At 44.8% G+C, this 24,516-nt stretch overlaps 1 protein-coding gene across 1 annotated transcript in view; it reads left to right on the top strand.

The window, feature by feature from the left end:
- The first annotated feature begins 270 nt into the window (after positions 1-270).
- zcchc24 (zinc finger, CCHC domain containing 24) overlaps positions 271-24,516 on the top strand; it is a 34,460-nt gene continuing 10,214 nt past the window's right edge. Inside the window, exons 1-2 of the mRNA XM_035605693.2 lie at positions 271-785; positions 4,139-4,339. Coding sequence (XP_035461586.1) covers positions 546-785; positions 4,139-4,339 — 441 coding nt within the window. The 5' untranslated portion in view covers positions 271-545. The remainder of the gene's footprint in view (positions 786-4,138; positions 4,340-24,516) is intronic.

The raw sequence follows: 24,516 nt of genomic DNA, 5'->3' as shown, positions 1-24,516 counted from the left end.
AGGTAGCTATATAACACAAACACACACACACTTACTTTTCAACAACTGTAGATTATACACATTTTAGGGTAATTTTACGTAATAATTATCACACGACTCACAGATTGGTTGATTTAGTAACTGACTGTGGCAGAATATGTATTGAGCTGTTGGGCTGAACCCATTTGTCTCGTCCATTTGGCTGCGAATGAATATTCACGCGAACCGGACGCCGATTGGCCTGCGTCCCCGGTGACGCAGAGTCGTCCTCATTACATATCCAAAGAGCCCCTGCGAGTCCGCTGCAATAAAGGCAGATAGCGGACCATGGGGCGCAGGGGGGAACAGTTTTTATACTGACATGTTAGCGCAATGACTTTTGAGAAACATCTGACTGGGACGAGGCTCCCGGCGTGAGGAGCACAGGGCCCTTTAAGGGAAGAACAGAGGAGCTCTTGCCATCAGCCGGGGAACGGGGGACGAGAAGCGGGACGGACGGAGAGGGAGTTTGAGACCAGTCCAGGAACCAGCGGCGGATCATCAGCTCGAGCCATTTGAATTGAAAGATGAGCTTGCTGTCTGCCATAGACACGAGTGCCTCCGTGTACCAGCCCGCGCAGCTCCTCAACTGGGTCTACCTCTCCTTGCAAGACCCCCACCAGACCAGCGCGTTCGACGCGTTCCGACCCGAGCCCAACTCTTCGCACCCGGATCTCAACTTCAGCAAGACGCCCGGAGCGGCGGAGCTGAGCTCGTCCCTCAACTCCAACTATCTCAACAACTTCTTTCAGCTGCAGCGGAACGAGGTGAAACGGCCTGGGCATGTCTGGGATATTTCAGACTGTGAGATTGCGACCAAAGTGAGGGGCAGTGGCGCGTGCGACTGTCGCGCGTCTGCGTTACCGAGTGCTTCAGCGCGCACAGCATAGGGATATTCTGGAAGGAGAAACCGCCATGATAATTCTAATATGGACAAGAGGTTCAAGTATTCTTATTAAGTCGTAGGGTTTGAACCTCTTCAATGTTGTTGACAAACCACTTCTTAACAAATCAGAACATTTCATAGGCCAAGTTAAACAAAACAAAAAGTAATGATAATTGTAAAGCCAAAGTAATCATGTGGGGATATTATGATTCCACCGGAGGTATGGCACACATAGTATGTAGTGTCAGACTATTGATATAAACTCATTTGTGAGAATCACAGTTATCCCTTATTATAGTAATACAGTAGGATTGTCTTGGGGGGAAAAAATGCAGTTTAATTTGGGTAAGCCTCTTAAAGCTGAATTAAGCAAGTTAAGCTCTTACCACATAGTTAAATATCACAACAAGGTTTATATATAGACAACTCAGTTCCCTTTCTAGTTTCATAATTAAATAATTCAGGATTAAGCACTCTTTTTTTTAGCATACAGGTAAATTACGGTTCAAGATAGAGGTCAAACTGCTGTGCAGGCATTTACAACAGACTTGCCTCTGGTATGAGAGGTACAGGCTAACAGATGGAAGCAGATTCCTCCCGCAGGCCTCTGTCTCTGACAGCACCGACCACTGCGGCCCTCTCGCTGAGCTCTGCTGTCTCTGGCTTTTTTGCAACAAGACCAGGTTGTGCAAACAAAGTCAAAGCTTGTTTTCATACTGTCTATTTTTATAGCTCGGTGTAATTTTAGGGACAAACATGCTGATAATGTCTGCAGGGCGCAAAACCTGATACTGCGAACCTCACTGTGCAAAGAGGAACCCCCCCCCCCCATCACCACAGCCCTCAAACTGCACCCGCCAACATGCACACATGCAGCACGCACAGAAACTAATCACATACTGCACTGCTGGCTAAATGGTAGAGTAAAGATTATACAGTATACAGTGTACTGCATCTGAGCTTCTTAGATCTATGTCACTATGATGCTACAGTATGTCTTGGATGGATGGTGTATTCACCATCAAGCGCCGGTGTCTATTATTATGGTGGTAAACATAGAGGCCTTTTTGAAGTAACTTACCATCTAACAGTCCTCTGAAAACTGCATATGTGCATTATACATTACATGCAATTGTGTAATGCCATTTTATCCACAAGTGTTGCAAACTGAGGAAAACACAGTCTGGAAACAGTTTGAGGGTTGGGGGGGGGGCGGGGGGCATTTTGCAACTTACTTCACTGGCTGAGCCAAGTAAAATAAACAACGGCAGGGAATTGATTATGAAATGAGTAATGCAAACGTGCGGTTGTTTTTGCAGTGAAGGATCACAAACCACAGTCTGCTTTAAGTGAAAATGATAAATTCATGAATTTGTTGTTGATTTGTGTTACAAGTCAAGTGTGCTTACCGCCGTCTCACCTGCGGACAGCCTCGTGCAAGTGTCCGTTACGCTTTTCTCCCTCTCTATCCAGCTCTCCAGGCTGAGACAACAAACGATTTTGAGTGTGACTTTTGAACATTTGTAACCGTTCGGGATTAATCTGACCCGTGCAATAATTTGCTGTGGCGTTTATTCAGCCTGAAATCAGTTACTTTTTTCTTTCTTTTTTGAGTTTCCGCCAGATGCCACAGCTCTGGGTTAAACGTATCAGTGTGTGTTTGCTCCCTGCTGTGCGACACCTCATCCCTTGACCTGTGAAAGCAGTCACACAGATCTGCTGCGGTTGTCCCCCCCCCTCGCTGGACTGGTAATGATATCAGTTCAGTCCTCGTTGTTGTTGGCCAACGCGTACGTAAACAACATAAACACACAAACCTCCCGCTCTGTCAGTCAGTCACTCACTCACTCACAGACACACAAAATAAACAGTCTCCCCCCCGCCATTGGCAGATGTGTGAAATCTGTTCTCCCCTGACCTGACAGAAGGAGGTGTCAGGACTACCTGAAGAAGTGTGACGGACATGAGCCGAGGCAAATTTTCCTGTTTTATATTTGTAAAAAGAATCATTTCATCTTAGCAATCGCACAAACGTGTACATTTCCGCAAGCCGTGCTTAATGCGCAGCACAGAAAAAGATACAGCGAAGATAAGACACGCGGCGGATGGAAAGCTTCGAGGAGCTGCAGAGCCGTAACGTTTGATTTACGATGACTACATGTAATAAATGAACATGACTCTTGAAGCTGGAGCTGGTTAGCAAAGCCTGCAGACAAAGCCCTGGCTCTCTGTGCTCGGGCCAGGTTGCCAAGGGTTCTGTGCCGTGGGGCGTTGAACATCGACATTAACACACTCACACACACACACACACACACACACACACACACCTAAGACCTAAAAAGAGGCTTGACCACCGGTGAGGAGGAAGCGTTTGGATTTGGGGGATTTCATCATGCCCATGCTCTCAGTGATACTTTTATCTGCAAGTGGTGTTTCAAACATTTGTTGTTAGCGCAGGTGAAATATTAAATGTCGAGGCAGATGACTAGTTACACTTGTCAAAAACATCACCAGCATTATATCACCCAGAGTTCAAGTGCTGCCTCTCGCTTCCGGATTGTATTCGAACAGAGAGAGAGAGAGAGAGAGAGAGAGAGAGAAAACATGAATGAATGGGGAAACTGCAGGCAATGTTTTCCCCTGTTATTAATATTCAGAGGGCATCTTCCATGTATTCACTGGGCCCTGCCCGTGGCATGCAACGGCGCATTCTGTGGCTCAGAGCAGACTACAAACACTGACCATGGCTAGTTTACCGCCAACGGTGCATGGTGACATTGCTGATGTTCCGCAGGCCGACGAGAGAACATGCCTCCCATCTTGTTTACAGTGGGTCACCCTCTGTAAGGTCCTGTCTTTCTCTGTGGACATGCTCAGTACTTTTCCAGCTCATGAGCACAGCTGGGCCTCTCGCCAGATGTTCCGAATTTATTGAGAGAAATGATCTTGGAGTTTTTTTTCTGTCTTCTCTCTTTATGCTTTGCACAACAGAAAATAGAACATGGTGCATAGAAAGGACATTGATGATTAGTCTCAGCGTCGCTCGACCTCCGAACCAGAAGTGCAGTGCTGTATATGATGATGTTGTCAGGCATGATGTACCGTATATTAAGTCACACAAACGCTGACAGTTGGTAATTGTGAAACGAATGTGAGGGGGTGTGTCGAGATTGATTGATTTAAGAATTATATGTGAAAAGTGAACCGTTGTCTGAAGTTGTTCTCATTTCGCAGGCCTTAAACAACAACGTGTACAAGAACGTGTCACCCTATGGCTCCCTGAACAACATAGTGGACGGGCTCAACTCCCTGACGGACCATTTCTCAGACCTCTCCCTCTCTTCGGAGCCGAGAAAACCCAACAAAAGACCCCCGCCCAACTACCTGTGCCACCTGTGCTTCAACAAGGGCCATTACATCAAAGACTGCCCTCAGGTGAGACTTACTAACACACACATCACATAAGCTGGGCACAAGATGACACAAATATCTTACAACATAATCAGAAAAAAAAAGAACACTGGTGGATATACATACCTTTTCATTGTTTCATTAAAATGTGATGTTTTGTATTGCAAATAATTATGTGACATTAGACATATTCAATACTTTCATTGGATCCATACACGAAAGTTGTGCTTGTTTCAGGCAATGCCTCCCTCTCTCTCTCCCTCCCTCTCTCCCTCTCTCTCTGCCTCTGGTCTGACCTACTTGTTAAACAGGCTGGCCTCTGTCTTCTGTAGTCATGTGTATGTGTGTGTGTGTGTGTGTGTGCGTGCATGCATCTTAACTGCCCCAGCATTAGACTACATGACACCCTCAGTTATAAGCATGATAAATGAACTTGTTGGGCTAGTTCAAGAGTCAAAGGTGAGGCTGTCCGTTTTGTTGCCGGATCCTTGTGTTAGTTGTGTGTGCTTGTTTCCAATAATCAGAAGATCTTCATCTTCTTCCATCTTTTCTGACGTGTAAACTGAAGTTATTATTTTAATCCACAAAGGTAGAGTTGCATTTCTCCTTTTTTCCGCTGATACAATCTTCACTGTTTTCTTTTTTATTTTGTGAGGCACCATGGTAAATAAATCCATTTTGAGTTTTAGCAGTGGCGCTAACGACAATCTAATGTGTGACTAATGGGGTTCCAGCTGTTGTCATCTCCTGAAATCCAAACTCGTCTCCGAAAGCACTTGGAGACATTTACGATTGAAATAGTCCCTGACAGTTTACGTTTAATCTAGGTGAAAATGTCCAAGGCCCAGTCGGATGAGGCAAGTGTGCAATCACTCAAACATGCATGTAAATGAGAGGGAAAAAGAAGGCTATTTTGTGGAAGTTGTTGAGTTGTTGAAGGAGGAATGGACTATGACATTGCTGTGGTGTATTTGTGGTGTTACGCAAAGCTCCGCGCTCTCGCTGTCTCTCCTCTGCCTCTTCCCCGGTTTCTCCTCTCCCCCCTCCCTGGGTGAGGTGCAACAGCCTAACCCCAGGCCCCGGGTTTTTGTTTTTTGCATGGAATGGTAATGAGGAGCAGATGTGAGATTAAAATGCTTTGACTTGCTTTATGACATATGATGACTGGTCTCGGGAGGTCTGTAAAAGACCTGCGTACTGATGAAATATCTCCTGGACAGCTCCAAACTCCAATGTGTGGGAATTAGATCATGGACTGACAAGTCCAACGGGAAATATTGGGTAGTAGTATATCATTCGACATGTAACGTTTGCCTTCCTTTCTCCTTTGTGTAATGCTGTATATGTTGATGTGACCATTGATCAAATGATACGGATACTCCCCCACTGGAGCTGGTGCACATTGAGTATTAGATAATCTAGCATGTTTGTTATGGTTTCCATATGACAGCATTCCTAATCCCGTGTGGTGTATACACTTTCACTGTGCCATTTCAAAATGGAAAAGGCTCGAATGTTTGGATGAAACAACGCGGGATTCGAGAACGTATTAAACTACGCCGTGTTAAACAAAACCCCTTTGAATGTTAAATCGATCTCGCAGTGGATTTAAGCACTCAGGACCTCAATATCACACACAGCCGTCTTCTGGTTTATATTTCAGCTGTTCGTTAAACTGCCAACAGTAACTCAGAAAGCAGCAGAGTCCCCAAACGGCCTCCGCACCTACACAGTTCAACGCCATCTCGGTTATTCAGGTCTCTCTGGGGATTTGTCCCTCCATAAATTCACCTTCCATTTGTGCTACATCGCTTGCACTTATTGCCCAGTCACCTGTCACTGCATGCCTGACCAAGGAGGGCTCCTCCTCACCTAACCAGCTGAAGACACCACATCTCGCAATAGAAACATGAGGTTTTATAATGGCAAGAGTAGAGTTCCGCTCCTCGCCAACACTTTGTGTCATTTTCCAAACAATATTTTTCTTGTTCTCTGTTTCATTTCACGTGCGCCGATCATTTGTGCGTGCCCCGTGGAGATTCGGGTATCTGCCTGCACTGGAATGCATTCGAGGATGAATGTGTCCGTACCAGTTAGTTTGTCCTCCTGTCCAGAGGTTTCTTTGCCAATGAAAACAGAGGCTCCTGCCTCACAGAGCACTGCTAAGTTTGTCATCCATGTCCAGGTCCAGCATGGAGAATCACATTCTGATGGCATGCATCCTCCTCTGCTTCACCCTACCAAGTTTTACTGTGCTGTTTTTTATCACTCAGTTTAAACGTTTGTAGACAGACATCCGGGTTGACATGTTCCAAACACCAAATATGTGTTAAAAAACAATACAATACCCAAGTTTGAAAAAAAAAACCCCTCAATCTCTTGGTTGTTTTAGGACAAAAGATATTCATTGGTACTTATCATTTGTAAAGATTTACTTCAGTTGGCATGGAAGGCGAGTCAGAAAGTTTTAAGCAACCCACATGTGCATTTTTATTTTTTGTCTTAATTTGTTCACAAAAAAGAGAAGGAAATAATAAATAGTGCAGGAAACTGTACACCTGCTTATACTTATTATCCCGTCTCTGTTCAGCCTCCCTCCATCATGCACCCGCACTAAACTGAGGAGTCGTTCTCATTCTTAGAATTAACTATTTAATGTGATAATTGGATAAATACTTGCAATTAAATCAGTACATTTTTTTCCAAGTACACATCCGAATTAGTGTGTGGTCGATTTCGAATAGAAGAAAGTGGGATTGTGCTTTTAAAACCACCACCGCTGTCCAAAGACTTGAAGGAGATGGAGTCGACGATTGAGATAGCGGTGGATCCATCAGCCGGTTAATGTTTTTCCTACCCTCTCCATTGGTTCTTGGAGACTGAACGTGAGGCAATTAAATAGTTGAGGTTACTGAAGTGTTTATGCACGACTTAAAATTTAAGACCCCTTTTGTTACAACATGTTACTGTTGGAAATGCACAGAGGAGGCCTGAGGCCGTGCGGAGAGAATTATTTTTTCAGGGAACTCTCGGTAGTGGATTGAAAGCCACAGGCCTGGCAACAGCTGCCCAGTGCTGCCTGTCATGGGGACAGAGGTGTTATGTAAACTGTCTTTTATTCGGGAAATGAGGTCGCTCCCCCGGTTATGAGCAGAATGCCCCTCGCTGCCACACGTTGGCCCCCTTCCAAGATATCTTCCACTTGCACTCATGACGCGGTCCCGTTCAGTCGACTAATCCGTTCAACAGTTGGCCCCACCTCTCGACTTGAGTGATCGAAACGATGCGTTCAATGGCATCCTCCTGCCCTGTCTCCGTGTAGCAAGGTTAACACATGGAAAAACAGTCTTTGCCAGAATGCAGGTTTGTGGATATACGTGGGGGTGGTTGCTGCTGCTGCTGCTGCAGTTGTGTGTGTGTGGTGGAGTGTGTGCTTTCTGTGTGGACTCTGGAGTTACTCTTGCCCCCGTTCCTGGTCATGATGCATTCCCCTGGTTCAATCCCTCAGATTTACAGTTTCCTGGGCAAGTTTTTGTTTTCTCTTCTGGGCAAATTCAGACCTTTTCAAACTGGTACAATACTTATTTTTATGAACGCTTATAAGCCAAAAATAACTGACACAACATTTAACACTGCTACTTCTGCTTTAATCCTCGCTTTCGCTGCTTTCACAGCCTTTTTCTGTCGAAGTCTGAAAATGTGGTATCAAATGATATGTTAAATGTCTTGTGAAATTACTATTTAAAAATAGTAATTTTACTAAGCTAATCCGTTTCATCAGGAAAACTATGCAACTATCATCGCTTTTTGATCCAAACTTAGCTAAATCCTTACTGAAGCAAAGAGAGCGCCCTTTTCCTGCTGAGTACTGCCCACAAGCACGGATTAAACAAGCAAAAAGAAAATGCAGAGAATCCTCTCATGTGAAAAAAGAACTACATTGGCAGAACATGTTGTGCTGATGAAGGAGCTTTTTACTCAAAGTTTTCGGGGCAATTTTAAGCAACAATCCAACATTTTGGAAAATAAGATTATCCGCTTTCATGCCTTGAGTTAATTGATTTTGTTTTATTACTCTCATATATGTCCATTAAATGTAAGGCTTCAGCCAGCAATTGGTCGACTAGGCACTAGACTGGAAACATTGGGAAACCCCCCCCTACGTAAAAAAACCCCAGTGTTGAAATAGTGAGTTGTAAAGTGCAGACCAGGCAAGATTTTTCCTATTTCCCAGTCTTTGTTCCGAGATAAGCTAACCAGCTCATCTGCAGCCTCACATTTAACATGCAGTCTTGGAAGGGGTGTCAATTTTCTTATCTAACTTTCGGCAAGAACACGATTAAGCATGAATGCATTAATTATGATTCAAAATAATGTCTAATAGGTTAGAATGATGACGTGTAGACATTTTATGTCCAGAAGGTCAAATGTCGGCTCCATTTTGACGTCATAATGTTTTGCAAAAACACTTTTCTGGCCATTATTTAACGCCATTACTCAGGAACAGAATCGGTGACTATGACCACATTTCCTCCAACTTGACCGGTTGGTGGAGGCGTACAACCATGAGGTAGTTCTCCTCCAGGTGTGTCTGTGATGATTAGAGCTGCAACAGTTAATCGATTACCCTATTAGTAATCGATTACTAAACTAATCGGCAGCTATTTTGATAATTGATTAATCTGTTCAAGTTGTTATTATGAAAAAAGTCATAACTCTCTGATTTCCGCCTCTTAAATATGAATATTTTCTGGTTTCTTTGCTCATCTGTGACAGTAAACTGAATATCATTGGTGTTATAACAAAACAAAACATCATCTTGAGGTTTGAGAAACAAGATCGACATTTTTCACCATTTTATGAACCAAACAACTAATCGATTACTCGAGAAAATAATCAACAGATCAATCGATTATGAAAATAATCGTAAGTTGCAGCCCTAGTGTTGATATCTGATTCAGAACACTGGCAATGCTTATATTAAGTTGACATGGTGCTCATTTGAGACATATGCAGATATGTAACAAATCATTCAAGTTATTACACTCAGCCAAATGAATAAGGATTCATTCAAAAAGTGTTTTTCTTTTCATTCAAGTGCAAGTTCTGACATTTCCTGTCATCGCCACCCCTGTGATTTTGACCGTGCCCGAATCTCCTCTGGCGCGTATCTCACCTGTATCTGTGACCATATGCCAGTTACTGTGACGGACCTCACACCTCATGTGGTGGTAACTTCAGCAGCAGTCTGACAAATGGTCGCCATAATCTCCCATAACAGTGTCAACACAGCGACCTGAGGGGAGCTGTGAAGTGAGGGGGGCCTCTTCACACCGAGGCGAATCACACTTTGAGTATAGAGTGTGACTTGCGTGCTTTTTTCTCCGGTCGTGGCGATAGACTTGATGACTTGTCATTACTGCAGCGCACTTTGTCTACGATAACGAACAGCGGCGGTTGTTGCTTTGACACAAACGAATTTGGTTTTTCTCCCAGTGTTTGCCTTTGACAGAGCAGTGGGCCTGAACTGGCTGGCAGCCGTGTGGGGATAATTGTGCAACCACTTTGTTATAATGTCTCAGTTTGTTGTTGTACAAGGGGATGGGGCTAGAGTCGGTGGATAATACACATTGCAAGCTTATAATTTCCCCGTGTTACATCAGCGCACAGCTCGTGGAAAACAAGTATTTTAGCCCACGGTGGGCGCACCCAATTTCCTGCTGTGTCTCACTCAAATATTAATTGAATCAGGTTTAAGGTCTCCAGATGAGTCCCTGCTATTCAGCGTGCACTTTCTCTCCCTTTTCTCTCTAACACGTCCAGTCTGAACAGGATTTTGGAGGTTGTAGAAAAATACTCTTTTTGTATATTAAAATAAACAAATTTACTAGAAACAAAATGCTAGAAGGATACCAGAAGTAGCAGCATCTACTTTTCCTTAATCATTTCACCATGTGTTAGATACAGGTATTTTTTTTTTATTCATATAAAAGTCTCAGGTGAATATGTACTCAAAAGGACGGAAGGCTACCACATCTGGAAGAGTCCAGGTTGTTATATAATCGGCGTTTCAGCTGTAATTGTTAATCAGAAACCGCGAGTGCCTTGCTTATGGGTAGCTCTATATTTAAAAAGGACGTATAAGAGAATGGAAAAACTGTATGGTTCACTTAACCCCGGTTCAGGTTCTTTCCCAGCTGGTCCTGGAATTTAAACAAAAAACTTCTTCCTCTTCCTTTGCAGAGAATTTGGTCCATGACCTGGCCTGTAGCTTTCAATAAAATAAAAGAAAAAAAGGAAAAGAAAAGAGAAATTCCAGCGCAATCTCGAGTCCAGTTTAATAACAGCTCTGCCTCAAGCCTCTGGCAAAACATTTGTCAATTCCTGTATTGGAAACATGCGTTTAAACGGTCTAAAATAGCTTGCGAGGCCCTCTTTGATGGCTAGTGCAGCGCTGATTATTGAACAGCAACAGATTATGTGGGTTTATTGTTGCTGGAGATGTTGGCTGTCCCCTGGAGGCTAATGTTCCTGGGTGGAGAGCGTGCACAGATCCGACGTCTGTCCTTTAGCTTTAACTCGTGCCTTCAGAAAGAGATCTGTATTTTAATCATGCATTTACAAGGTACTCTGCGTCCAACAGCTGTTTTCTGTCTTCTTGTGTCGTGTCCCCCCCCCCCCCCCCCCTTCTCTCTGTGCATCCTGCAGTTTGTTAACCCTGTCCATAAACAATCTCTCAACACCGCAGTCACACTTCAGCATTTGTCATGAGAGAATGTTTCACAGCTTACCCCTCCGATGAGCTCTGTGCCCTCGGGCCATCTCTGACATGGCTGGAGTTATTCAGCTTGGATGTGTCACTGTCATGGCACGGGGCACCACTGGGTTGGCCTGTGTCACAGGGACACAAAGAGGGGAGAGTTCAAAAGCCCGCGAAGGGCACACGGGCCGAGGGACAGCGAGCCAGCGAGAGGGGACCGAGGATGCTTCCTCTGAAAGGAAATCAAAGTTAAAAGAATGATAAAAGTGCGGTTTCCTGCCAGCTGGTTTGTGTTCTGTGCAGAAATCCCATTCTTCCTCTTCAGTTTCTGCTGAGACAACAATCGGACCACTTCCTGTTTTGGTTACTTTGACACTTGCAGCCCCATCTCGGGGAGGCGGCGCCGCGTTTACTTCTACCACGAGGCAGGTAGACTCAACAGCTGCTCTCGGATTAAGTGCTGAAATGCGATCAGAATGATCCAAAGGGATCATCAGGAGAGAGCTGGAGGAAGACAACACACCGTCCTCTGAAGATATAATTTAGTTCCTTTTAGTCCATCAGTTGTCTCTTCTTAAATGCATTTGTACCTCCTGTGAGCTGAGGAACCCTTCTTGAACACAACAGGAGTATGCAAGATGTTCTACTCTCTCGAAAGTTTCTTATGTAATATTTTGTTATATACGAATCTTTGGCCTTCCACGCCGCTGAGCCAGCACTGTGAAACGTAGGCTGGACTTAATAAAAGAAAATAAACAATAGAGTGCTTGGGAGCAGTTGCTTGTCACTTTGCTTTATGTAAGTTCGTGATTCCAGGATGAGAGAAACCAGGTCACCGCTCATTTTAGAATCTACTTTCCTCGTGTTTTAAGTTTCTTTTTCTTTTTCTTTAGGCTTTGTCTCTTATTACCTTAGCTTGACCCCTTTAGAAATATATTCAGTTCTAACACTCTTCTACTGAAAACTATTGCACTTCTACTGCCAAATATCGTCAGCATGTCAGGATACTATAGAAATGATCGCGGTCCTATTACAGAATAATGGAAACAATGCCAGCAATGACTTGTACAGTAACAACACTTTGACAACCACGGTGTCATGAGGGTCAGCAGCCATACACTGAGGCCTCAGGAACTCTAACAGGATGGTTCACCTTTCACTGAGAACATCAGAGAGTCAAAAGTCAGATTTTCACTATAGCATGATGTCCTGTTCACTTCTCAGGACCAGAGGGCTTTGTTAGCTCATACCAGAGATGTCACAATACCATACATTCAGTAGTTGGTACCAATGTTATTGAAATTCCATGATTCTCAATATCAGATTAAACAGCACAGCACAGGCTCACACACACACACACACACACACACACACACACACACACACACACACACACGCACTTTATGAAGTGTGTGTGATAACATTATCACGTCAGTTCATCAACTCCATGTATAATATATACTGCATGTCTATCATAAACAATGTGAAATACACTGTTAACAAATTCATTTTTACAAAACAAATAATTTTGCGTTGTTATTTGATTGATGCAACTAGAGATCCAATGATTAGTTGACTATAGATGCAGCTATTTTGACAATCTATTCATTGTTGTTATAATGAAAAATACAATTGGGTATCGTCGGTGTACAAATAACAGATGTTACTAATACTACTGATAATCTGACCAAGTGGCAGCATGTCTATTGGGAATACAATGGGTTCCAAGATCGATCCCTGGGGGACACCACATGGCAATGACACTAATTCACGTACTGAGACTGACACAGTCTTATCACAGTGAGCTTCAATGTACTTTACAGACTTAATAGACACATACATTTGGTGTTTACATTATTACCTATGACGTGACAGTTACCATTACCATGTCTCTCCCCACTTAAAGGCATTAGTGAGCTGAGAAAGGGAGAGGGTGAAAATAACTTGGAATGGACTTTGCATGTCAACCCAGCAGAAAAATCCATCAACATCAAACGAGCCACTAAATTTGGAGCTTATCTCCACTGGTTGATCGGTATGTGGTCGAACTAATTGCTCCCCGCAGCAGCACCGTTTCTTGACACAAATGAACAACAGAGAGTCGCTGGTGATCTGAGACAGACTGACAGAGCGGGTGGACACGCAGACGCACTGACATAGACACTGCTAAGCTGTGAGCGCTGGCGCACAGCACTGGATTCGGTGTCAAGAGATCAGGGGCTGACACTGCTGGCTTTGTGCTGCGCCTGAATGGCCACCTTAGGGAGAGACTGTGGCTCTGAATGGGCACCATTGGGGAAAGCCCTAGTGGTGGGAATGGAGTCTGGTAATTAAGGCAGTCATTGTACGTCTGTAGGATCTGCTAGACGCAGAGGTCAGGAAGGCAGGCCTGTATTGTTCCCCCGGCAGGGCCCACGCTGCATCACAGTGGTGCGTCAGACTCAAGCATGTTTGGATACAGTCTCGGATCGTAGAGGGAGAGAAGAAAAAAATAATTACAGCAACAAACCACACATCCGCTCCTATAGTTTGTATAAATGTCAGCATATAGACTATAGGGGCCTCTGCTGTGGTTCTGATTTTGTAACATCTCTCTCTCTCTCTGTGTGTGTGTGTGTGTGTGTGTCTCTCTCACTCTCTCTCTCTTTATGTTTAAATATCATGAAGTCCTTAATTGGCAGGGAACCCAGGAGCTCCAGCTCTCTCAGTAATCACCAGAGTGTTAACCACAAGTTTGAAACACAGATTGGGTCAATATTTAAAATCACAAGCGCGCACGCGCGCGCGTGTGTGTGTGTGTGTGTGTGTGTGTGTGTGTGTGAGTGTGTGTGTGCAAATCATCTTTGCACTATCTCTTATTTTGCACATGTTAAAATCAAAAGACATTAAAGTTAAAAAGTAAACAGTGGAAATACAGACACAGGGAGCACAAGGCCACAAAGGGCTTAATTATTTCCTCTGTTAAATAATATGAAATGCCATTTACAATGTCAAAAATATATGTACAGTAGATTATGCAATAAAAGAAGCAAATTTATGGGACAGTTCAGCCCCTTTAAACATGTTCTATAGGATTTCTTTTAAACAAATGAATTAACTTATTGAAAGTCGATTGATGTGCAGCATCAAATGACCATAACTTGAAAAGAAGACATAAAATTATCTTGACACACATTATAGCATAAATTGTTAGATGTTAAATCTTCTTAAATAAAAAAGCCAACACAAAGGATTTGGATTAGGTTAAATTAACCCTATAGTACACTAGCACTGTTAGTACTATGAAAAGTTACATGAATATGAACATTTAACATTCATCAACTGATTAGGCCTTTGTCTAAAGAGTTAAATAGTTTGCTTGTTTGGTGAAATGTCAGCATAGGAAATATGTAAAATGGTACAATGAAGAACATTTTTTGGGGGATTATTTTGGCGTGAGGCTATTCCCAGTTCATGAAGACTGTGTTTCTCGAGAAAATAACATACTTTCTTAATTATATTTCAAGATTTACTAACTTTTTTCCCCATCACAATGTGTTCTTTCTAAATCCCGTTTAATTGTAGCTGTTATTCTTTTCACATCACTTACGCAGTTCCCCCTGTAACTTTCTAGAGAAAATAGATTTTGGAGACTGACCCCACTGTAAAAAGGAAAAAAGAAAAAAAAAGACCTGCATTTTCTGTCTCTCTGCCTCTCTGCCTCTCTCTCTCTGCACTCACTGCCCTGTAGTGTGCCGGGAAGTCTCTGGCAAGGATGAGCGCTGGGGGGGGGGGGGGGGGGGGGGGGGGGGGGGGGGGGGGGGGGGGGGGGGGGGGGGGGGGGGGGGGGGGGGGGGGGGGGGGGGGGTGCACCATGGGAATGTTTTTACAGGGTGACCCCTGATCTTCCTTCCAGTCGCAGCAAAGGCTCTGAAGGCCCTGCATCTGTCTCTGCTCTAACACTCACTCGGTCAGTCGGGTTTTCAGAGGAGAGTGCGCGACATGAGACTGCTCTGTAAACAGATAAGGCTTATCGGGGATGCTGGAGACACGCGGTATCAGACACTTTTTTTCTCTCTCTCTCTCCCTGTGTCACAGCAGACAGACAACCGTCGTCACTGTGGTAAACAGCTGTGGCCATTGATTGCCTGTCAACATATTTTTATTCTTTTGAGGGGGTTATACAGAGAAAGAGCCTTTATAGCGAGAGCACTGAGCAACCATATAGGGCCATAGGTCCAATATAGCATTGACACCAAGAGACCCTGAGATTAGAAACACACGTGTTCAGTATATCTGGCAGAGGGACATACAGAAATATACAGACAAACGAGCGCGCACACGCCCACACACACACACACACAGAAAAACATCCACTCACAAACACACATCTGCAAATGTTACATGCAAACACAGACAGCCGTAATGTGAACTTCCTGTGGCAGAGATGTTTCGTGCGCCTCAGTATGCCCCGGCCTGTCACCCAACCTGCTCTTGTCATTCACTGGCCTGGTGGTAACCCAACGCTGCTGTGCAGCTGCACAGCTTGTTGGGCTTAGTGGGACCAAGGCTAAGTCCAGAGCGAGGAGAGGGCCGGGGGAAACTCACACTAGCACTAGCCCCTAACGCTCTGTAAATATGGGAAGTGGTGGAGTGCGGAGGACATATCCCGTGTCTGCGAAAAGGGGCAGCTTCGATGTCAAGCTCGCCGGGTTGAAGGAGCTGAGTTCCTGGGTTCAACCAGGACAGATTCCAAGGCCCAGTTGGCTCATACTTGTGTTTTCTATGAATGAAGCATGAAGAGGGAGAGAGAGAGAGAGAGAGAGAGAGAGAGAGAGAGAGAGAGAGAAGGGATTCTGTCAAAAACATCAGTTTGGCTACAAGAGAGTGTTATTGCTGTGAGCAAAAACACCCTCATGCTCGACTCTCAGGCGTATCCATCAGTCATCCAAGAGCATGACTCTGAGATCCGTGGCTGATTAGGGAAGCCGGGTTGTGGAAATCGAGGAATCTGGGAATAGGGTTTTGGCAAAGTGCACGCTGTCATGGTGATACGCCACTGCAGCTGTCTTGGACGCGACTGACGTAGGTCTGTGACCAAGGAGGAAAACTTTGACGTGCACACACATTCATACACACATGCACATGTCTGTAACGTCTGCTTTCATTGCGTAACAAGCCTGTTTAATAAGATGAGAATTTAGAATAATAACGGAGGAATAGAAATATCCTCTCATTCTTTGGGAAGTACAAACATAAGCATATTAATTGTAATAATCTGCTTGCAACTACATATAACAAAAGAGCCCCCACCTGTAGTTTATCAAAACAACCAGAAATTGCAGGTCACCAGATTTCATTTGTAAGCAATAACATCATTAAAGATGACTTAGCAGAGATTTTTTTAAATCTAAATCAACAGATCAGCATGTTGTAATGTCAACACAGCCAACTTTATTTTTTTATTTATTTTTTGCCAAGCTGCATTGTTTCCTACAACTAGAAACTGTTTTATGATCTTCCTCCTGAACTAAGCCACAATATATTGTCAAAAACACATGGATGTCAGTGGGTAGTAAAAACAAAAAGTTAATTTATAACAAAAAACTATTTCTGGGAGTTCTTCGGGGCGAAGCAGGCAACCTTGGTGTTTAAAAATTATATTAATACAAATAGACTTGTAACAGTTTTATGAAACCAGTATACTGTTCTTGGAAGTGTGCTTCAACAGTTTATCGTAAGGGACTTATGATATTCAAAAGCGCATAATACCTCTTTTGATACTGTCTGGCACTGCCTCTCTACTTATCGACATGACTAATAACTGTGGGATGTTTTATCTTAGCTACAGCTGTCTAGATTTACCTTTTCCCTGTGTGATATCTCAGCATGTCAAAAAATAGACCCAACATACGGCATGTAATATGCCCTGTATCGTTGTGGGACTTCACTTGAAGCTGAGGAAATGTTAAGTCAAGACTCTTGTTCTATTTTAACATCATGACAGAAAGGTTTTTTTCGGTGCGTGTATTCGCTCTCAATGAGACTAGAAAAGCGCTATAAAATGCAGTCGATTTACACACACACACACACACACACACATCGTGATAGCTTTCACTTCCTGACCTTGACCGAACCCTTCCCTTAACCACTGACACACATGTTATCCTTTTCCCAATAGGGGGACAGCTTGTGTCCCCCTATTGGCCAAGTTGTCCTCAGTTAACGGGTTTCTAGACTGGAATTATAGTCCCCATGGTAGTGTATGACAGGAACACACACGCACACCCACACGCACACACACACACACACACACACACACACACACACACACACACACACACACACACACACACACACACACACACAGGGAGTGTATTTAGAGACCAATTCCTAGAATTAACTGTTTTGGTGTCTCCATCAGAGCTGGAAAGGGACTCTCCTGTCTGTGAGATAACAAACCCATTCATATTAGTAATAAAAATAATACATAATATTTTCTTATAGAGCTTTTAACGAACTCAAAGCGCTTTGTAAAAGATCCTCAGTAGTTAAACCAGGAAATCCACAAGGGAAAACCATGTCGCCCTACGAAATCGCCCCTCATTTAGAATATTCAGCTTCAGGTTATTATGAATGCAACTGCTGTCCACCTGACATAGGGTACACTGATGATATGTGATGCTCTGTTGTAGGTCCATGTGACCCCGTTTGAAAATAACTTAATATTTCAGATAGCTGTGAATAATTGAACATAACATAACACACTTTGACAAAGTGTCAATTTATTTATGGATTTCTTTACGTAAAGGATGAAACTTTGATAGAGAGTTTTTCCTCATGCAGGCACACACACACGCGCGCATGCACGCACGTGCGCACGCACGCAAGCACACAGTGTAAAACCAAGGTCATAAATGTCCGTTAGACTTTCTTGAAGCCCAATGCCATGGCACCAAATGTCTAGTTTTGTTCATCCAACGGTCAGAGACCTGAGGCAAAGAAAAACAGTTCATGGAGCTGGAGCGCTATAAAAAAATATTATGTATTATTTTTACACACTTTGACAAAGTGTGTTATGTCCACTTCCAACGTTGCTGCCTCCCTAACACATTTCACCTGAGCAATAGACTTCGCCACGGCAGAAATGCATCACAGGAATGTTTAGATTTGGAAAAAATTTGGGTGTGCTATTGTGAGTAAACCACTTTTTTTTTTAGTCTAATGAAATGTCAAGCATACACGAAAGGCTAAAATAAAGAGCTTCTAGAATAGGAAACCTTTTTAAGAATAGCAGGACCCACATGAGTGGGTCAGGGTGCAGGTTCAGATGGAACAGGCTGAGTGACGGACTGCTGATGGGAAACTTGGTTCACATACCATTTACCGACTAATTTGAAGAAAAAAAATAGAAAAATGTATATTTGTCAGTGAGTCTATTTAATCATTACATTATGACATTTGCAAATTATTGTTTGGAAATGTACTTGAGTTATGAGCATATATATTTTTTCTATCCAGTTGGAGGTAAGTGTTGCAAATAGCCTCTTGTAAGTAGCACTGCTTTGCCAGCTCCCGCTTGTCACCACACTTACAGTATACTGTAGCCACTGACGGACCTGAAATACATTTAAAAAAGCTGAAACATCTATTTAAGTCATCGTTCAGCCCTCTAACACGAAAATCAAAGGATGTGAATGACAAATTATATGAAAGAGACGGTTTCTCGGTATAAAATCAGCAGGGGGGTTAGGTTGAGATTATTATCTCCTAATAATGGCTGGCGTTATCAGAGCTGAAATGAGCTGTCAGTGAAACAATCAACAGGAAAATAATATGCAACTATCGTTTTTCAAGAAAACATGCCAAACATTTCCTGGCTCCAGCTCCATGAACTGTTTTTCTTTGCCTCAGGTCTCTGACCGTTGGATGAACAAAACTAGACATTTGGTGCCATGGCATTGGGCTTTAAGAAAGTCTAACAGACATTTATGACCTTGGTTTTACACTGTGTGCTTGCGTGCGTGCGTGCGTGCGTGCGTGCGTGTGTGTGTGCGTGTGTGTGTGTGTGTGTGTGCCTGCGTGAGGAAAAACTCTCTATCAAAGTTTCATCCTTTACGTAAAGAAATCCATAAATAAATCCATGCTTGCATTTGTGTGCTCGGTGGCAGAGGTGTTGAGGGGTGTGTGCGATCGAGGCTGTGTGCCGTACGACGATGGTGTAATGCTGCGGCTTATATTTAGAGGTACAAGATAAGAACGCTTATCTCAGCAGTTATAGCCGTGGAGCTGTGAAGCAACGGTAGGAAGAGGAGGCAGTCAGGAGCCACAGTGACCTCCATATGGCTAACATACACACAGAGTCACCGTTGTTTAACAGATTTCACAAAATATGCAAATATTTTTTTCTTCCTGTAACAGGTGGGAGACACAACTACAAAACCCCCCGCTGTGCTCCGTGGCGTGTGTTTGGACGCGTCGTGGTGTTTGCCTAAGTGTGAGGTTCAGTGTTACGAGGCTCAATGAACCACACATCTTGTACACATCTGTACGGGAAAAAAAACAAAACAACAAACCCACATGATTAATAGATACAGGGTTACTGAAATTCTACTGCGAAAAATTCGGGAAAATATTTCCCGGTCGTGTCTCGGGGTAAGTATCGGACATGTTGGATGCTTTGATCTGTGTCTTGATGTTTCACAGAGGAGAACCAGTTCTCAGGTTTAAACCACATCAAGCCCCCCCCCCCCCCCCCCCCCCCCCCCCCCGGTGTAGCCGTCATCAAACAGCTCAGGGTAGCATGCTCACTGACGGCACATTAAAGCAATTAGAAGTCTTATCAGAAAATTCTACGGTTAATGAGCAAACCAAACAAAGACTCCGAAAGACTCCGGGGCAAACACTGCGGCCTTCAGTGCCCGTCCGCTCTGTCTGCAAATCGATCTCTTTCGGAGCCGCGACCAAACCGAGTACAGATCCCGAGATGGGGACACGGGAGTGGAGACGCAGACATGTGCGGATGTGTGTAATGCAATACACGAGGGTTTTTTTCGGGGGGGGGGGGGCGGCTCGGTGCTCTTGCGTGGCTCTCTGAGTGATGTCCTGGGGAATGCGGAGAGGCAGAGCGGGGCCTGAGCTCCTCCGCTGCTCCTTTGTTTACACTGATGGTTTCCAGATGCTAGCGAGGGATCGGAGCGCTTACGGAACGCCGGGGAGCAGCCCAGCGGCTTGGGGGCTGCGCCCAGCAAGCCAGGACTAAGGCAGCACTATTCGGCTTCTGATAACCCTTTTTTTTTTTGCAATTGTTTTAAATTTGCACACTGTGATCTTAGACGCAATCATCGTATACCTCCCCGCGTGCCGGAGCCACGCGTGCATCGACTGCACAGTAACGTCTCAGGTCATTAGGTGTAATTATTAGTCACAAAATGTGGACTTGGATTAATTGCATCTGACTGTAATTAGCATATCGCATTTGTTTTACTCAGACTAATTTGACTGTACGTTTCTTTAAACAGGCTCCAGCCGGGCCTTTGTTCTGATGCTGATTGCAAAGAGAGATTTTGCAGCCTATAATTTTCCCCTCCCCGACGTGTTTTTCTGTGGCAGCCTGAATATATTGTTTATCTCCTCTGCACTGCCCCGTTCGGGGGGGGGGGGGGGGGGGGGGGGGGGGGGGGGGGGGGGGGGGGGGGGGGGGGGGGGGGGGGGGGGGGCGGGCGGGCGGGGGGGATTGTTGTTCATAAACAGAGGTGCATTGTGCTCGAGCGAGGGACGAATTTATCACTTAAACAGCACACCTGTTCCCCCCGTCACTTTCAGCCCCAGCCACGTTTCCTTACCCGCATTAGAAAGAGACAGCTGCACCGGCAAAGGAGCCGCGCAGAGCGGGAGAGAGGTGAGAAAGACGGCAGAGGGAGACGCGCGGGAAACACTGGCCGTATTTAGAGCGCGTAGTGCATGGTCGGATTGATAAACAGTCCCCCATAATGCACCTGGCCGAGGTTCTGGCATGGCTGCGGGGCTGTTTAGTCCAGCAGCGGAAACAGCCAGTAAAAAAATAAAAAGGCCTGTTCCGTGTGCAGCGGCACACAGCTGAGGTGGTGACTGTGTCACTCTTGTGGGAGACTTGAAGCGGAGCGGCCATCTGCAGGCCCTCGCTTGGCCCTGCGCTCTGACTGACAGGCGTCCTCAGATCTTTATTCTGGAGCTGCTGTGATGTCAGACGAGTAGTAGATAAGTAGATATGATGACTTAACTGAGGAAGGACTTAGACAAATTAAGACGGCCCCCTCCTGAATCGAATTTTCGTTTTCTTTCTTTCTTTCTTTTTGCTTCGGACCAAGGGGAGAGGAACAGTACATAAGATAATGCAATGTGTGAAAGTATGCCGCTTCTTTGCATATTTTTCGTGTTTCACATCCGAGCTGCCTTGATGTGGTCCGCCCAAGCCCAAACTGTGCACTGGGAATTGTTCTGCAAGTATTATTCCCTGCAAATGACCCAACGAACGTTTTTGCTTCTCTCCTTCTGGTGTGGTCGAACAAACAACCTCGGGCCGTTCCTCCTACCAGTGTAATTACTCTGCGCTGAATTATTTTGTGTCTGGGTCTCAGTGATCATGTAACGTTGATGGGAACATCAAAATCATGCCAAATAAATCCCCCCGTCGTCATGAAGAGCATCGGGTCGGTGTGCTCTGTTGTAAGGAAGGGCCTTGGCTTGAGCATGAAGTATTGCTTGGAGATTTACATTTGAAAATACGTGAAAATGAACGAGAACATTTGCTTTTCTGTACATGTTGCATTTGATGGGGTTTTTTTTTTTTTTTCCTGCTCTCCAAATTCGGACCAGAAAATAAAGTGGGTTTACTAACAACCATTTTCCAAAGCCTCAATGTTGTTTTACTTACAAAATCCATTGTTTTCTCGTAGAAACAGACAAACCACTGAATGGCTCGCTGGCATGAAATATTTGTATAAAAACTCTGCACTGTCAGCGGAATCGTCTTATATGTGTTGCCTGGGGACCGACTGTCGGCAATATGTGGAGCCCAAAGCAACTGTAGGTCCGCGTCTCATCTAATACGTTGAGAGAGTATGAAATTCCATATCCACAACCTTGAAAGCCGGCGGTCTCCAGAAGGATTCCTCCCTGGGTTGTGCTTGGAAGGGACGTCTCATATTAAACCAAGGCTAACCTATTCTGTTTCTTGAGACGGAGGATTAAGGTTTCAGGTTTTTTGGGGGGCGAGGGTCTGGGAGTGTAAAGTCTGGTGTCTGTCCACTGGTCATTACTCTTCACTTGGAATGTGAGATAAACACCAAATGCAAGATCACCTCTGGGCCTCCAGACAGTGGTATGGACCACATTTTTCCCAGTGGTCAGTAATAGCCAATCTTTTTTTTGTATGACTCAAACTGCAGTGAAATGTGAAGATGGCTTTGTGGCAGCATGCTATTGAATCTACAGGATTCAGGTCGGATGGCCTGGCTGGGCTGCATCGCTTCTCATCAATTTCCACGCTATTACCTGAATTACCTTTTAAAAGGACATCGCGGTGGGTGTTGTCTAGACTGGGATCACTTACTTAAACACACGTCTTCGAAAAAAATTCAGTAAACTCCCTGCAACAGAGCACATGTTTCAGATTCCTAATATCGCTCTGTTTATGCACACACGTGTGTTCTTTAAAATCAGCCCCCCCCCCCCCCCCCCCCCCCGCCCCCCAAGAGAATTTTCTCTGCATTCCTGCACATGATAATGAGTCCGATCCGCTGCTGTTGTGGTCAGATACACAGCGGTAAGTTCACGCCGTTTTATCCCTCGGCCCTCTCTCTCTCTCTCTCGCTCTCTCCCTCTCGCCGCCCCCCCCCCCGTCTCTGAGATGTATGGCCTAATTGAAAGCAGAGCCGCGATTTTTACGACTGCCCTCAGTGTTTCTCGTGTTCTGCCCCTATGGAGGCCATCTGCTTTGGATTTAGATTTCCTCCTTCCTTCGCTCTCCGTCCCTCAGTCTTCTCCCTCCCTTACTCCGCCCTCCTGAGGGGGGCTGATTGGAGGGTCTCTCCGCAGTTGGCTCGGGCGACTTGTGGGACTTGTGGTATTTGTCCACTTTTCTTTGTCTCCTCGTGTGTGTGTGTGTGTGTGTGTGTGTGTGTGTGTGTGTGTGTGTGTGTGTGTGTGGATGCTCTATTCCGATTCTAGAGTGGCAGGTTTTTAGACCCCCCTTCATTACAGAGTGCTTCAGGAGCAGGAGGCTGTTTCCCATCCGACTCTTGATTCCTGCCTCAGTCCTAGAGGGCTTTTTTCTCTTGTGTATCTGTTCATCTTGTTCTCTTGTGTCCCAGTTTTTTTGTTCTCCCTTTTTCTTGTTTTACTGTCTGACGCGCAGCTCTGTTTATTCTATTTAATGCAGTTTCTGAGCTCATTAATCCCGAGACATATAAACCAAAGAATCATCTGTGTCCTTGTAGCGGGGCCTAAACTCTGAGTGGGAGGAGTGCAGGAAACCTTGCGCAGAGACTTTCCAGTTGTGTCTCAAGAGTGTATGAAAACCTGTGGATGTGGAATTTGTTGAGTGTGTTTGTGTGTGTGTGTGTGTGTGTGTGTATGTGAGTGTGTGTGTGTGCGTGCGTGCGTGTGCTCGTGTGCATATCGGTCTGGGTGATAAAGGGGACAAGAGGAGAGAGAGACATTGTGTGTTTGCTTGTGCCTGTGTGTGGCCGTGTTTTTCGTAGAGATTGCATCAGTAAATGTGTATATCACATGTGCATGTGTGCTTTATGCAACCGTTCACTGACCCGTAGTGTGTGCGCGCGCGTTTGTGTGTGTGTGTTATAATGAGGCCCTGCTGCAATCTGGAGCAAAGGGGAATGTGGTCAACTAGTTGTGGTTGTCAAGCTTAACTGTCTTCTTTATGGATACTGTCCTGCACACACACACACAAACACACACACACACACACACACACACACACACACACACACACACCCTTATCTCAACAACACGCGGTGCTCTGTGGAGGATGTCAACAAACATTGACTGAGTGCAAGCAAGGCGCTGTCAAAGTGTTACGACAAACACCGCTCGCCATCTCCTGCTACTGGCGCCATCGACCGAGTCCCGGTTCAGAGGCTTCGCTTCCACATGACGGACACTAAAAGACGCTCCGACTGGTTCAGACGTGTCCATTTAGCTCTCCTCCTGGCATGAGCCTGGATGGCTTTATTTGTAGAGAGCAAGGACAACAAAACGCGTCCTCCCATGCAGGCTCATCTCCAGAGTGATGTGCGTTGTGCTGACGCAGGTCCATTAAAATTAGTCATTTGCACTGTGTGTATGCTGCGCGTGGTTATTTTCCTGGAAGTCAAGCCTAACTAAAACATTTACTCGGTCATTCTCGTGTTTACAGCGGAGGGTTTTGATTTGTAATCCGCCGCCCCAGTGTAAATGGAAA

Source organism: Scophthalmus maximus, chromosome 10, assembly GCF_022379125.1.
Source record: "Scophthalmus maximus strain ysfricsl-2021 chromosome 10, ASM2237912v1, whole genome shotgun sequence".
NCBI lineage: Eukaryota > Metazoa > Chordata > Actinopteri > Pleuronectiformes > Scophthalmidae > Scophthalmus > Scophthalmus maximus.
Note: the sequence above shows the minus strand (reverse complement) of the source record. Positions and strands in the feature narration are given on the sequence as shown.